Source organism: Fusarium tjaetaba (assembly GCF_013396195.1).
Source record: "Fusarium tjaetaba strain NRRL 66243 chromosome Unknown NRRL66243_c0000136, whole genome shotgun sequence".
Taxonomy (NCBI): domain Eukaryota; kingdom Fungi; phylum Ascomycota; class Sordariomycetes; order Hypocreales; family Nectriaceae; genus Fusarium; species Fusarium tjaetaba.
The window spans coordinates 1-15,108 of NW_023501332.1; the positions used below are offsets into that span (position 1 = coordinate 1).

Consider the following 15,108-nt stretch of genomic DNA (forward strand, 5'->3'; position numbering starts at 1 on the left):
AAGTTGTGAGCTAGAAGTGTTATTTGCAGTTGAGACTTGTGGCTGAGAGCTTATTCCGGCTGAGAGAACTTAGTAGCTGAGGTAAAAAGGTTATTATAATCAGATATAAGCACTTAGAGTAAAACTGTAGATAATATAGAGGATTAGCTTTAAGAATATTAACTTTATTTAATCTTTTATTAAATAAAAGCTTAGAAATATTTAAAAAGTAAAGTTTATTAACTTATATTAATTTCTTATTATACTTTTTAATATAACTTTTTATTAAATTGAACTTTTAAATACTAACTTAGCTTATATATAACTTAATTTATATTTACTTTTACTTATTATTCTTTTATATATAAGTTAGAAAATATATTTAAAAAGCTTCTAAAGTTTTTTTTAATATATTTTATAAAATCTAAAGGAAGTTACTTTCTTTATTTTATACTTTACTTTTTTAATAGTAAGTTTATGATCCTCTTTAAAAGCAGCGATTACTGGTTTATCAGAACATCCTCTAGGGGAGGATGTCGCGTTGTCGTATTGACTGCCATGCAGCAAGGCAGACAAAGACGGACCCTTGTAGCCAACGCTGCTGGCTCCTTTGTCTATGAGAAGATCTTGGAAGTCCATAGACTCTTTGTATGTCATAGCGCCAAGAATATTTTGAGGCAAATTATCGCCCAAGAGTTCTGTGAGCCGAGTCCAAAGATCCTGATCACTCGCCATGCAACCTCGAGCGTCCTTAACCAAGCTTGCGAACTCAATCTATGGTAGGTCTCCGAGACTTTTGTACTTAGCAAGAATTTGTGCAGTTGATTCAGTATGTCCAGGCGGAAAACCGGCAGGGTGGTTCTGTAGTCTGATGATGTAGTCATTAAGTTGCTGGGTTGCAGCTTGAATGTCGTCAAACAACTTCACACACTCTTTTGCGCAGTCGGTCCCTAACTGACGGTAGGTGATGTCGGCCTTGACATCAAGTATCTGAAACTCTGCGAGGAAAGACAGTGGCATTAAGTGGTAGACCAGTGGCCTTCCCAAACTGTCACCAGGTATACCCTTGATGATGTTCTGGGCACCGGCCAAGTCAGTAAGGATGGGAACTATGCCAAGGTTATCTCTAAAGACGTTAATCTCCGCAGAGTCTTCAAGACAAATAGGGGCACCATCTCTAAGTAGCTCTTCTTCAATCAGAGTGAGAGTTGCGGCTAATTTCTTCGAAACATTGCTGCTGTCTTCAGAAGGGTGGAGTTGTTTTTTAGTAGTGAACACATAGCGTTGACCCCAACTAATACCAGTCACGACGTGAGTAGCGACATCAGTGTCCAATTCGCGTAGCTCGATGCATTCCTTGACGCCACTTGCAGCGAAGTTGAGCTTCTCATATACAGTCGCGATATCGCAAAGTAGAGAGCACTGCATGGCATGGTTCGTGTCGCGTTTGTCGGACAAATAGAGACCAATCCCTGTACCTTCGCGAGTCCAGCTAGGATACTGACTCCCAATTCATCTTTGACGCCAAGAACAGCGAACTTGCCCTTCAGCGTATCATCAAAGATAAATTTGATGTTGGAAGACGGGTTTTCTGTAGTTTCCATAGCGTAGGGAGGAAAGGATTTGTCAGAAAGAGACATCCCAAGGAAGTTGTCGCTACGGGCATCATATAGACTTCCCAAGCTGGCAAGTTGCCCCAGAGCCGGGCGCTCGAGAGGAGACGCCATCTTATCGAGAGTAGACGGTTCCTAGAAACTAATGTATGGTGACTTATGAGAATAGGCAGCTTCTGAATGAAGACAGATGTTACGAGTGAGGTCAAGTAGTGAAGATGAAGGTCGATGTGCAGAAATAAGCATGAAATAAGGTGAGATCACGTAGAGAATGAATACGGGCAGTTTAACGGACACTAGGTCATACTAATACTCCCGCCATCTGCCCTTGATTGCTTGCAAGCGTCTGGGTTAGCCATTTTGAGGCAATTCACAGCACGCTGTTGGCCGCCTGGTGTAACAAGTCAGACGGCCAACAACAATAAACTTCCCGCTTTTTATACTCCCATCGCCGATGTGTGTTGGTTTACCGTACACAAATATGCATGTTGCCTTCAAACACTGTTATGGTTGGTCTAGGCCAATGCTTAGGACGGCCCGGAAGCGGATAGTATACTGCAGGGCGATTCGGACAGTCTGGGGACATGTCGTCTACCAAAGCCAAGATTGCCAGCAAGGCCCCATCTGAACACTGGAGGAGCAAGAAAACCTCTAAAGGTAGCTGGGAATCGGAGTCGGGTGCCAAAAGAGCAATCCAAAGGTCCAATAACTCTATGCTAACATTGCTCAGGTCTGCCCAAGATTCTCCAATACTTTGCCCACTCAAGATAGATGCCAAACGTCTCTTGCCTGGCCAGACATGGGAATATCTCAATATATCTACCTGCATGATTGTCCCAGAGATAGGTGATATTGTCTCCATTTAATATCCGGCGTAGCAACTCGATTTGGAAGTTCTCAAGCGTCAGCCTCGGTATAACTCAATCCGCCTTAGTGGGCTTCCTAGTGTGTTGTACAAATTTCCATAAGACTGCTCCATATCTGAGAATCTAAGATCTTACACCTTCAGACTTCATTCTCTAGAGCAAAGATGGCGCGACCAACTTCTGATTCGAAGCCCAAGCCATCCACATATTTATTCCTTTACAATACCCTCTCAGCCATTCTTCGAACAGTCCTCTTGCTCAGAACGACATATCTGTGGTTAACCCAAGGCAATGGCGCTGTGTGGGACGAACTCAACATCATAACTCGATGGACTGAGACTTTTACTGTCATGGAAATCATCCATGCTGTCACTGGCCTTGTGCGAGCAGCTCCTGCTACAACGGCGCTGCAAGTAGCTGGCCGGAACACCATTGTCTGGGCTATTACACGAAACTATCCGGAAGTTGGGTTCAGGGAGACTGCGTATAGTTTTATGCTCATGGCTTGGAATGCGGCTGATGCAATTCGATACTTTTACTTCACTCTTCAGACGGGAACGGGATCTGTGCCAGCTGGTTTGACATGGCTGAGGTGAGAAGCATGACGAGATGTGGCAGGTAAGCAAAAGAGACTGATTCTTCACAGATATAATATGTTTCTTGTTCTCTACCCCATTGGTATTCTCTCAGAGATGAAACTTGTGTACGAAGTCATCCAGCCCTCACAAGCTCGGAATCCAGCGTATCAGTATCTGCTTTGGTTTGGATTAGCCATCTACGTTCCAGGTACGTGAGCAATGACACTGCATATTACCTTCATACTGACATCATATCATAGCATTCTACATCCTCTTTGGGCACATGCTGGCTCAGAGGGCCAAGTTGAACCGCACCACCCTCAAGAAATAAATCTGATCTTGGGCATATCAACTGTCAATTAGAAATTCTAGCAAATATCAAATCTGATTGCTTGCAGAGTTTGGCTTTTATGCGATCTTGAGATCGGATTCTGCCAGTATTAGACTAGCCTGTCATGGATGGCGGTTAAAGTGGTTATAGCTTCAAATGTGTTGGTTCTGCGAAATCTAAGCGCGCGGTAACAACGAACCAATTAGACACTACTAATCCATGCAGAGAAAAGGGGGGTTTCAGAATGAATCTCGCAGTCTCAACACATAATCGCGAGATCGTTCTTTTGTAGTTATACAGCCAAGAAATCAACTCCACAAACCAAGGTTACAGTCTCAACTCCGTCCTCCAAGAATGCGCTCCTCATCGTGGACCACTCTCCGCAGAAGCAGTACATTTACTACCAAGTACAAATATGAATCAACACTCGACTCGACACATATTCGTCTTGTAAAAATCCGTCCGCGAACACGCAGCCTCTTATCGGAGAGGTTAAACATCGATGTGACCACTCATACTCTGGATGAAGCAGAGGCACTTGGCTACCATGCACTATCTTATACCTGGGGTGCACCAGAGGGAGAAAACAAGCGCAAAATTTCCGAGTCATGTATACTGGTGAACGGCAGTAGATTGTATGTCCAGCCGAACTTACTCGGGGCACTCAAGCGCTTCGAAGAGTTTGATTGGTATTTGTGGATCGACGCAATATGTATTGATCAGACCAACCAAAGGGAGCGCGAGATCCAGGTTGGCATCATGAGCGAGATTTACGGCATGGCAGCCCGAGTCGATATCTGGCTCGGTGATGGCGGAAGCGAGGCAGCTGAGGCTATTCGTTTGACACGGACACTTTCCAGCTTGGCTAAGGAGACACATGGAAGCCAAGTGAGCCTGGACAAAAGCGACATCGAGAGTTCAGGCCTTCCACCTATTCCTTCTGAAGCCTGGAAGCCCTTCGTTGGTCTTCTGGACCGGAATTGGTTCCGTAGAGCTTGGGTGATTCAAGAGACCGTCCTAGCTCGGCAGGCGTTTGTGTGGCTGGGAAACAGCGAATCCATCTCCTGGGAACAGCTCGCCTCAGCATTGATGATGATTCAAAAATTAGGCTGGTATCCCAACGCGACTCTGGCCATGGTCAAGGTGGAGCATATTTCATGGACGCCAGGACCCTACGCCATTCACTTCATCACCGTGATCAGGATGTCCCTCGAAAGCTTGAAAACCCCCCAAGATCACCCACAGATTTCTGTTATTGAGGATCTCACAGGCCCTAATAATTGGAAAACGACCGCCAGTTCTCACTTGGCTTACATGATGATGGTAGGCCATAAGTTCAAGGTCACGAATGCTCGTGATCGGGTTTATTCGTTACTGGGAATGGTCAATATTGCCGCAGGCCATATGGGACTTCCTCGATGCGATCTGGAAGTTAATTACGATGCTTCAGTTGCTGAGGTGTTTACAGCCGCAACGGCTCACATCCTGAATCATTGTAATCACCTCGGTTTCATCTCCTTGGCTGGGATTGCAGAATTTCACAATGGCACACTGAATTTACCTTCAGGGGATTTACCCTCATGGGTGCCTAATTTCTCCAACGAGCCATCTGCTGCCAGAACTGCCCCTATCCTTTTCCCCTGGGCCAGAGGCAAAGTTCGAGTGGACGCAGCACGATACAGCGAGATTGGCTCTCTGGGATTCAGCATTACTGGCTCGAGGCTCTCTGTGCAGGCCCAGCGTATCGGACAGATATCTCCATGGCCTTATCCATTCTACATGCTCGCTTACTACTTTCACGTCGAACCCTTTGCGGCCCTTCTACTACGGTGCGGCAAGCGTTACAAAATAACTGGAGAGTTCAGTATTGAAGCTTGTTGGCGTACTTTCATCTTTGGCGCAAATATACACGATTCAATAGATATCTCGGAGCTTGGGGCTTCCTTCAAAGCCTGGCTATGCTACATCTTATTTCAATACTTGAAGGTCTGGGACACCTCCACGACGGTCGACCAACGACTTGTAATGTTAGAACAATTGACAGACTTCCAGTCTCTGGTGGCCCAGGGTGGGGACGAAGCTTCCGATATGCTTCCCAATATTGAATGGATCAAACAGATGCTGCAAAGGTTAGGTGCCTCTGACCCTCAGGACTCACAGCTAGCTTCAATTTTTTCATTCATGGCGAGGACTTCCTCACTGGGGGGTTTTTCCGAGGAGTTTGACTCTGAGTGGACGTCTGTGGTGGCTAAGGAGCTTGCAGACACCTTTATACTGGCTGCTAAGTACGCGTCGATAATAGGAGTATTTGCTGGTCAGCGGCGAGTTTTCCTGACAGACGAAGGGCATCTAGGACTGGCTTTCGCGTCTGCACTAGAAGGAGACAGTGTCTGGGTGGTTTCAGCTTGTCCGGTGCCGTTGGTTATGAGACCTCGAGCTGACGGTACTTTTCAACTGATCGGAGATAGCTACGTTCACGGAATCATGGAAGGCGAAGCGATAAAGGATAACAGTTGGGAGGAAATCACCATAACTTAATACATGATTCCAGATAGCATTTTCATAACAATAAATAGAGACCTTTTCTGTGTTTTTCATCTGCCAAACCACAGATTACTTCGGGTCGATTTTCTATCCTCCGAAACCATAGATATCTTCTTTACACTCCAAGACTCGGGACTGGAAGCTAATAATCACCACACAGAAGTAATCTTCACAATCCCACAATATTGCATGACTTTAAGATCGCCAGAATAGCTAGCCTACTTGCGACCGTACACGTAACGCACGGTCATGTAACTGTGCACCTTTGGGTTGCGTATTGCCTTACGCAAACTCATGAGAAACACTTGGTATTCATCTTTGGGCCATTGGCAAACGTCCTGCCACATCATAAGAGTGTATCCTATTTAGGCGTGAGAAATCTATCAGTAGCCAAAGGTTGGTTGTCTTACCTTCCAAATCGTTCTCCAGCGTGGCCTTGACAAACCGCCCAACCTCGGCGAGTTTTGGATCTTTAGGCCAGCCGCCGATGGGAAACTGCAAAATACCATCTTAGTTAACTGCTGTCAAATTCCAGAGAATCGTACCTTGTAATCAACGGTCTCAATATCTTTGAATCCAGCCTCTTCAAAAGCCTTCTTTTGCAAATCGTGGACAAAGAAGGGGTTGCCTAGAACCTGACTACCATCTTCAAAGAGCTTCTGGTAAGTTTTGAAAACGGGTTCCAGCTCGGTAGTTCCATCATCACTGCGGAATGTGACATCGGCCTCCCCTGATTGGACCCAGCCCCCTGGTGCACAACATCGATATGCCTCGCTAAAGAGACTATCCCAGTCTTTAATGGCACCAAAGAGGTATCGTATATGAATAAAACTGAAGTAATCTTCCTTCCAAGTCCATGGTTGCGTGGCATCATCAATTTCAAACCGAAGATTGGGGGGTACCCATTGGGGTTGGCAAGGGGACAGATCTGTGCCAACTACCTCCGTGTTGGGATATCGGTCGGCAAATTCACTATAGTCTGTAAGCAGATGCTACTGCCATACTCGTCGGAGTCTCATACATAGCCCAGATTCCTGCGAAATTATTAGTGGTGGCTTAAAGAAGGGACAAGTGTGAACTCACCGCTTCCGGTACCAACATCAAGAACTCGCTACGAGAAACGTTATAGCAATCAGCATAAATACTTCCAAACAGCTTAATATTATTAGAGAGGGCCTCACCTGTATAGAATCGATCTTGAGAGGGGCAAGAAATAGCTCACCGTCCAGGAGAAGCGTCAAGTAGTGGTGTCTGTTGCTCGGTTAACACTTCGTTGATACACCTTGAGGCATGGAAGAAAGCCGCACGTTAAATCCATAGACTCTACTTGCTGATCATCATTGGGGAAGAAGTAATTCGCGGTGAATTTGTCGCTGTGGTATGTGCGCCCCTGGCTGCGACGGTACTCGAGGATACTAGCAGAAACAGAGGCAGTTGAGCTCTCACTGCGAGGACTGTCAGAAATATATATTTAATACGGACTACTATGACGTTAACTAACGTATCCGTTCCGATGGAAGAGTCGGCATCGCCATGGGAATCATGCTGCTCGAGTGAGTACTTTCCTCAACGTAAAGGGGGCTTAGAGGACGGACATCAGAATCGTCCGCAGGGCCAAGTTCGCCCTGGGCCGGTGGAGATCTCGACGGCGATTTCGAAGGAGACTTTGACGGAGACTTCGGATTGGCAGTGGCTGGTCCCGGCACTTCGGACGCCGTTGTATCTCTTGCAGATTGGTTCGACATGATCATGTAATGACAAATGCAGGGAAAGATAATAGAAGCAACACCATGAGACGAGGGGCAGAGCTTAAAGGACATGCATGTCTGAGATTTGAGGCCTTTTTCTAGCAGTCATCTTCAAACAGAGCAAGCATGACATGATATCATATCATATGACAAGAGGGGGTATCCCTGGTCGTTGTCGAAGCCGACCCATCAATTAGGATAACGGCCCGGGCGGCCCGGAGACCTGGCCAACTGTCAAAAGTCCGACTAACTACAATAAGATTGAGAGGTTATCCGAGGCTTCATCTCTACGATAGTCGTTCAAAAGGTTCTCCAGACGTTGGCTCATCATCAACTTCATATCATTGTCATCCTAATCTACAATCCGTTCAGTCTCTAATATCTAGCCTTAGCACTTGGTCTTGATGGCACCGAGCCAACCAAGCTGTTGCCCTTCCCTGAACACAAGAAGTAAGTTAACCTCGGCACATAAAAAGGATATCATTACCATTTCCTGGAGTTTTAAACAGCCTCACCCGTATTGGTAACGTCTCACACGCTCCCGGGGCGGTATCTGCAAGCCTTAGGGCTTCCGTGGTCTCTTGAGCAGGCAGCAAATTTCTCATGGGGCCAACGCACGACTCATTCACGGATACTACGGCCTAGGCTGTGAAGAGAGATCAAAAATCAAAGCAAAAGCCTCCCCATAACTATATTATCTGATAGCTATCTGTTCCTGTCATTGACACCACTCCAACCCTTTTTAGAAGGTCGTCGACCATTGCCTCGATCTGGCGTCTCTTTGCCATGATATCAGGCCTGCTAAGTTGTTCAATTCGCCTCAGCTTTTTTATGACATCTGAATAAATTCCATCGATAAGTCGGAGCCTTCCCTCTCCCTTTTGTGCTGAACCATCGTCTGAGATAATGGCGTTATTGCACATCGGAATCCATCCCACTTCCAATTCGTTCTCCAACGCACACAAAGCCTTCCAAACCTTGAGTTCGTTGCTGTTCATCGTGAGGCCGGGATTCTTAAAAGACTCCACGGTGGCAGTGGGCTTTCTGGACGGATCGGAACTGGATATCATGGCCGGATCATGGATGAATGGGCATTCAGCTCCGTCCATGCAATAACCATTGACCGAGAAGCTCGGACAAGATACTTGTTTCTTCTTGAGACCTTCGAGAGTTGAATTGGGCAGTTCCTCGTCACTGGCGCCTGGTATTGGGAAAAAAGGCCAGTCCTCATGAAGGTTAGTTTTTGGGGACGAATCATCAACGTCTAGACTCAGGGTATCCTCCTCCGCACATGGCGTTCCGCAATATCCACAACAGCGCCCGGGAAGAACCCATATCTCTTTACCTTCCAAGGCACAGGTGGGGCATCTAACTCCAGGTGTAGAGCTGATCACAACCTTGTGGTCGGCCTCTATAAATGGTTGGATAGGTCCAGAAGCATAAGGGGTATCCATTTTGTCGAGATCTGATTCGATTTCGGGGACTGGCGCTCCTTGTATCGCATCCATAGAGCCTCCAAAACTAACAACTTGGCTATAGCCCTCGCAATGAAGTTTGAATCTGATACAGTTATTGCATATCGGCTTTCCTTCGTCGCATTTTATTCGACGCCTACGGCATGCTATTGTCTGTATTAGTATTGCTGCTCTTAAGTCACACTTCCAATGGGCAGATTAATCGACTTACTTAAACATCCACTCTTTGTCCTTTTGCGAACACCATTCCTTTCACTATCTGTCTCATCTCTTAATTCACCCAGCTGGTTAGAGCCTGCAGGAGCCTTTTGATAGCCAAAAGATTCCACCGTAGCTCTTTGTCGTAACTCCGAGGAGAACTCTGCTCGTCGTTCGTCACGTTCTGCTTTCCCTTCGAATTCCATGTTCTCCTCAGTGCCACGACCATTATCCAGCACGGTATCATCACCAGCTGGACCGCTGAATGGATTAGAGTTCCTGAACTGCGGCGCTTCGACTTTTATTGTATCGCCCCTTGATACACCATAGTTTCGGATCGGCGTGCCATCGATCAATAGTTTAACGTCTTTGCAAGAAAGTTCGACCAGATGTCTAAAGCTCTCAGGAACATGCGTCATTCCCGCTGCGAGCTCTCTGATATTAGACACTCGCAGCTTGCCATCTCTAATGTCATGTCGTGAAAACTTAAATGTGTATAATGATTCCTTATGTCTAAGGTGCAGAACGTCCACATTAGCAGGATCGAAACTTTGTTTGTTCTCGATAGGGGCCATCATTTGGATGCGGCGGTGCGTTATTATAGGGTCTCCCCTCCCTTGCTCAAAAGACTCATCTGCAGATTCTGTATCCAAAGGTTTTCTCGAGTACTCAATGGCCATATCCATACCTGGATCTGATATTGAAGGTAGCTTTCCGTCATATTTCTGCGAGCGGACATAGGTCCAACCGTGAACCTTCTCCATGTGCTGCTTGCAGTTCATTTCTCGTTTTGACTTGTAGGGACAAGGCTTAAACGCACACTCATACCATTCAGGGGGGTTAGAATGTTTCTCGCGGTAGTGACGGTCCCTGTCGTCCTCTGTAACTAATCCATACTGATGATATTTACAGGTTAGAACTGGGCATTTCCATGGGCGGGAGTGAGTCTTCAGGTGCTTGATAAGATCGGAAAGACGCACGAACCACCTGTTGCAGCCGGGCTCGCAGCACTCCATGGAAAGGAAATCCTCAGGCGGAGGATTCTTGCGGCGAGCTATGGAAGTAAGGCCTGAGCCATCGGAAGGCCCGGTCATGACAATGAAAGGAAGACGTCCAATGCTTCGCTCAGATACATCTGTAGGCTCGTCTCCGCTCCCGTCAGAAAGATGGGTAACATAAGAGCTGGCTTTCTGTAACTCATCTCGTGACTCAGACTCCATTTCGTCTTGTCCCTGAGACTCGGAATCAAGCTCGTCGTTCTTTTCATCGAGTCCACCTGGGAGATGGGGCAATGCGAATAGAGCAAGATCTTCTTGGTGGCGACCAACATGGCGTTGGTATTGTTTAAATGAGGATTGTCTTTCTCCGCACAGGGGACAGTCTGCTGGCTCGTTCTCTGACTTGGGCCTCTCGCACATGGTGAGAAGGCTGGCGAGATGAGTCAATTTCATGGTTTCTGAATGCTTCTGCGCTAAATGATGCTTCATGTCTTGCAAAGAGACAAATGTCTCGTTGCATCCAAGCTTGCAGGTCCATGTCTTCCAATGGTATTTCTTGACATGACCTGCCCACTGGTGGCGTCTCTGGAAGTCTTGATCTGGGGCGGGACAACCCAGCTCGACGCAAATGTAAGGAAACAGGTCTGAGAATACGTGTTTCCTGCGGGCTCGGGTTAGTAACATCCAACTTTGACAAGGGAAGAGCAACTAACTTCCAATGATTTCTCGATGAAACAGACACCATCACGAAACAAAACGGGCACTCGAAGGGTCCATTCTCAGCTTCCGCTGGAAGGGCAGGTATCTTCCGCCTCTCTGGATTCGCAGCTGATGTGGCCCAAGACGTCTGTGATCTTCCGGTGTCTGATGCGTCATCCAAGTCTTCCTTCAAAGAGATAGGCTCATTTACATTAAGCTTCTTTGGCAATGAAGATGCCACAGTACTCTGCATCTGGTCCTTACCATCGAGTTCAAGCCCACTTGCCAGCTTTTCGTGATGCAGTTCTCTGTATTTAAAGTACTGTCTTCGTCGAGAAATGGCCTTTCCAAGTCTCTCTGCGATCGGTTTCGGAGCCTTGGAGAGTTTGTTGCACACATGCTGGACGTCAAATGGCTCGTAGCCAGATGTATCAGTTAAGCAGGCTTTCTTGAAGCGATCGTGAGGAGATGGATTGTGAATGGACACTGACAGTCTGAACAGACAGTTAATGTCTTCAACGATCGCAGCGAATATTTGCGAGAGCTCGGATAGTCCAGATACGTCAACGTTTAATGGTTCATCGTCGGAATCGTCATCTGAAAACTCAGCTGGGGACAGCTCTTGGTCCCATGGTGTTAATTGTCCAGTGAGAATGTCCTTGGCTATTGTTGTCAGAGGGAATATTGAGGAGCTCGATTGGAGAGACTTACCATCTCTTAAAGACTCCCTCAAGTCTTCCAAAAGCTCAGCCACCTGGTCCCGGATATTTGACGCATCTCGAAGCCTGTGATCGAACGAGCTTCTTCCTTTTTGATGGGCGCCAATGTTTCCACTCCAGACTTTGAATCTGCTCAGCTCGTTCTGCAGCTTCAAGAGTGATATATCTGCCTGGGCATCACCATCAGGGATGCCATTTTCCCATATGGTAGGTGAGCTGCAAAGACTATTGAACTCTTGGAGACAGGCCGAAACGTGATCAGCAATAGTGCTCATGGTTGTGTAAGGAATGAAGACAATGCGCTGCTACCCTCGAGATTCATCGATCCAGAAGATGTGGAAAGAAGATCGGAGTGGCAATCGCCCTCTGGCGACCCATGAGAAGGTGTTATCTGCAGGTGCTGTTGGTCAGACCAAGTTCCAGCTGCACGTCAGCCGCAACCCCTCTTCTTTTCAACCCTTGATCAGCGCAGCTGAAAAAGACCAACCTCGGAGCCTTAAAAGTCCTTCTCTTGCACTCTCATCCCTCCATCACCGCTTTATAATTTTGTTGCGATGTCTGGCTTCGAGGTCGCCGGTATCGTGCTCGGTAGCATACCTATCGTCGTGTCTGCACTACAATGCTACATGAACGGTCTCGGCACCCTGCAGAATTTCCGATCCTACAAACGAATCCTCAAGAGCCTCATCTTGACTCTCAAGACCGAGCATGTCAATCTTCAGAACATTTGTGAAAAACTCCTAACAGGAATTGCGCCACAAACGCGAATTGAGGAAATGATACGAGATCCGTTCGGAGACCTATGGAAAAAAGAAGAGATCTTCAATAAGCTGCGCCTGAGGCTCTGGTCATCTTTGCAGGTATTCGATGATCGGGTGCAGGACATGAGGGAAGCTATCGAGGAGATGATGGAGAAGCTCAATGTTGGTCCAAGCGGCAAGGTATGAGGCTATGGCCAACCTTGTGTGTGCCTCAGCTAACGGGAACAGGCTGAGTGGGCAGAGAGCTCATCGATAAAAAAGCAGTTCAAGCGAGCAACATTCATCCTTCAAAAGTCAAATCATGAGGAGGTCTTGACGAGGATTCGAGATGGTGTGTCAGCTCTTCAGCGCCTAGCAGTCCTCAACACGGATCTAGAATCACAAAGAAAGTCTCGGTCACAAGGGAGACTCAACAAACTCGTCAACGGAATGCTGAGTGGCATATATCATGCACTGCGGTCTACAATGACTTGCAAATGCTCTGGCCTACATGATGTTGGCTTGAGGCTTACGCCGCCATCACGGACTGTTGTTCCTGAGGATGATGATGAGGATATTATGAAGGAGCTGCAGTTCCGCCTTGCAGTCTCATACCTGACGGGATCACAAGTCAATACATCAAAGCAATGGAATGAAATTCTTCTGAAGAGTGGAGAGGATGTGAAGAGGTCGACGGTTGCTTTCACGGCGCAAAGTACATCTACTTCGAGGAAGACGGTTGGGTTTTCCGTTCCCTCAACCACCTCTTCGACAAGCAGCCAGCATTCACAAACAATTGTCATCGAATCAGCCTTATCAAACCTCACGTTCAACACGCTTAGGACAATGTCAGAGCCTGTTTGTTCCAAACACATCAGCAATCTGTGCGAAGCAATGCAAACGATGGGGAAGAGAAAACGGGGCGAGAGATGTGGGCACATCCAACATTGCTACATGACCCAAAGTCAGAAGTACGATGTTTATACTCTCGAATGTCTAGGCAGTTGTGATGAATGGTCTTTGGTACCACTAAAAGAAGTGCTTCGACATCCGGCGTTGCTCTACGGTGACAAGCTACGCCTGGCTTGGATGATTACCTGTGGTGTCTTACAGATGCAAGGCACGCCTTGGGTTGCAGACATTCCAAGAAGTGAGGATATCTTCATTGCTCAAAAGGGTGGTGTTCATCAATTCCAGCATGTTTTTGTCCTCAGACACTTCCCCGAGTATCCTAAAGTCAACGCCTCAGCATCACCAACCAACCCGTTCATGCTTTATCTCGGTATCCTACTCATCGAGCTCATTCTTGGCCAGTCAATAGCAACTCTGGATTCACCCCAGACTCAAAAATTAGAGCCCGGGTTACCAAGACATATCCTTGACTACGAAACTGCCAATAAGCTTTTGGGACGAGTCATGATGACTGGTGGCTCTGGATATTACAATGCAGTCGAGCGATGTCTACGATTGGATATGCAAATTGGTGCGTCTGGGAACTCTTGTTGCTTTCAAGGGGATGTGATTTCTGGAGTGCTTGGTCCGCTCGAGCAGGATTTACGAAGATTGGTTGCATGATCAAAGTTTGAATCATCGGCTCAAGCTTGTCGTGCGCGCGATGTTGAGTGGCTACACTGGGAAGGTTCGATGGTCTTTCAAAGCATAACAGTGACTCACCTTTCGTCGAACCTCAAATGCCGACATCCGCAATTCCGCGACCATCAACGAACTCTTCAGGCGAAAAGCGAATACTGAGCCCGCTGAGCAGACCTACCGTCAGACATCACGCCCGCCGCAACGAAACATGCCTTGCTTCGTCTACATCAACGGCTACCCCGGCATCGGGAAGCTCACAATCGCGAGGGAGCTCCAACGATTACTCACCGACTCAAAGGTTTACCACAACCACCTCCTCATCGACCCCGGCGAGGCCCCCGTCGAGCGCTCGTCTCCAGGCTATCATGAGATGCGAACGGGTCTACGACGATACGTCCTGAACGAAATCGCGACGTCGGAATACACGAAGGACAAAACATGGATCTTTACGGATGCACGAGAGGCAAGCGCGGCGGGAGAAATGGGCGCGAAGGATTACGAAGCTGCAGCGAGAAAGCGAGGCGTTTCGTTCATATCGATCGTGCTGGAGTGCGAGATAGAGGAGAACATAAAGCGGGCGAGCAACCCGGCGCGGAGTCAGAACGTAGACGCGAAGCTCACGGACGAGACAATATTGAGGCCGATTCTGGAGAACGAGACAATCTATCGCTTCGGGTACGAGAACGAGTTGGTGCTGGATGTCACGAAATTGAGTTCGAAGGAAGCTGCCTTGCGGATTAAGGAGCATGTCGATCGGTTGGCTGCATGTCCGTCGTGAGTCGCATGGTTGTCCTTCCTGCGCCCGCTTCGCTCGGGTCGAGACAACAGAAAGCCAGGCGCAAATCAAAGCGTTTGGAAGAGCTGCATGTTGCGCCGAGATGCACTCAAGAAGACACCTCTCTAGACTCTAACCATGTGCGAGAAGGTGAATCACTAAAGATAGCAACGATTGAGAACCACCCAACGTGTGTTAGCATGAACCAACAGCGTTCATCAATTGGCACAGATTCCGTCGGCGGCTGCATTT

The 15,108-nt window shown here is 47.4% G+C and overlaps 6 protein-coding genes across 6 annotated transcripts; 3 read left to right on the top strand and 3 right to left on the bottom strand.

Moving 5' to 3' along the window:
* Positions 1 to 753: 753 nt before the first annotated feature.
* Positions 754 to 1,706, bottom strand: FTJAE_6898 (P-loop containing protein; the record flags this gene model as incomplete). Its single annotated transcript, XM_037353557.1, has 2 exons — positions 754 to 1,401; positions 1,458 to 1,706. The coding sequence occupies 2 exons, from the start codon at positions 1,704 to 1,706 to the stop codon at positions 754 to 756; spliced, it is 897 nt and encodes a 298-aa protein (XP_037205989.1).
* A 916-nt stretch (positions 1,707 to 2,622) lies between these two features.
* Positions 2,623 to 3,367, top strand: FTJAE_6899 (3-hydroxyacyl dehydratase; the record flags this gene model as incomplete). Its single annotated transcript, XM_037353558.1, has 3 exons — positions 2,623 to 3,050; positions 3,105 to 3,244; positions 3,297 to 3,367. 3 exons carry the CDS (start codon positions 2,623 to 2,625, stop codon positions 3,365 to 3,367), a joined length of 639 nt encoding a protein of 212 aa, XP_037205990.1.
* A 354-nt stretch (positions 3,368 to 3,721) lies between these two features.
* FTJAE_6900 (heterokaryon incompatibility (het-6OR allele)) lies at positions 3,722 to 5,905 on the top strand (the record flags this gene model as incomplete). Its single annotated transcript, XM_037353561.1, has 2 exons — positions 3,722 to 4,862; positions 4,935 to 5,905. 2 exons carry the CDS (start codon positions 3,722 to 3,724, stop codon positions 5,903 to 5,905), a joined length of 2,112 nt encoding a protein of 703 aa, XP_037205991.1.
* Positions 5,906 to 6,129: 224 nt separating this feature from the next.
* On the bottom strand, positions 6,130 to 7,656 carry FTJAE_6901 (TAM domain protein; the record flags this gene model as incomplete). Its single annotated transcript, XM_037353562.1, has 8 exons — positions 6,130 to 6,272; positions 6,322 to 6,406; positions 6,457 to 6,883; positions 6,933 to 6,945; positions 6,995 to 7,022; positions 7,093 to 7,162; positions 7,219 to 7,356; positions 7,409 to 7,656. The coding sequence occupies 8 exons, from the start codon at positions 7,654 to 7,656 to the stop codon at positions 6,130 to 6,132; spliced, it is 1,152 nt and encodes a 383-aa protein (XP_037205992.1).
* A 692-nt stretch (positions 7,657 to 8,348) lies between these two features.
* FTJAE_6902 (zinc finger transcription factor ace1) lies at positions 8,349 to 12,023 on the bottom strand (the record flags this gene model as incomplete). The annotated part of the gene is made up of 5 exons (XM_037353563.1): positions 8,349 to 9,219; positions 9,275 to 9,287; positions 9,346 to 10,991; positions 11,044 to 11,692; positions 11,741 to 12,023. 5 exons carry the CDS (start codon positions 12,021 to 12,023, stop codon positions 8,349 to 8,351), a joined length of 3,462 nt encoding a protein of 1,153 aa, XP_037205993.1.
* A 279-nt stretch (positions 12,024 to 12,302) lies between these two features.
* FTJAE_6903 (uncharacterized protein) lies at positions 12,303 to 14,859 on the top strand (the record flags this gene model as incomplete). Its single annotated transcript, XM_037353564.1, has 3 exons — positions 12,303 to 12,689; positions 12,738 to 13,971; positions 14,231 to 14,859. The coding sequence occupies 3 exons, from the start codon at positions 12,303 to 12,305 to the stop codon at positions 14,857 to 14,859; spliced, it is 2,250 nt and encodes a 749-aa protein (XP_037205994.1).
* Positions 14,860 to 15,108: the final 249 nt, after the last annotated feature.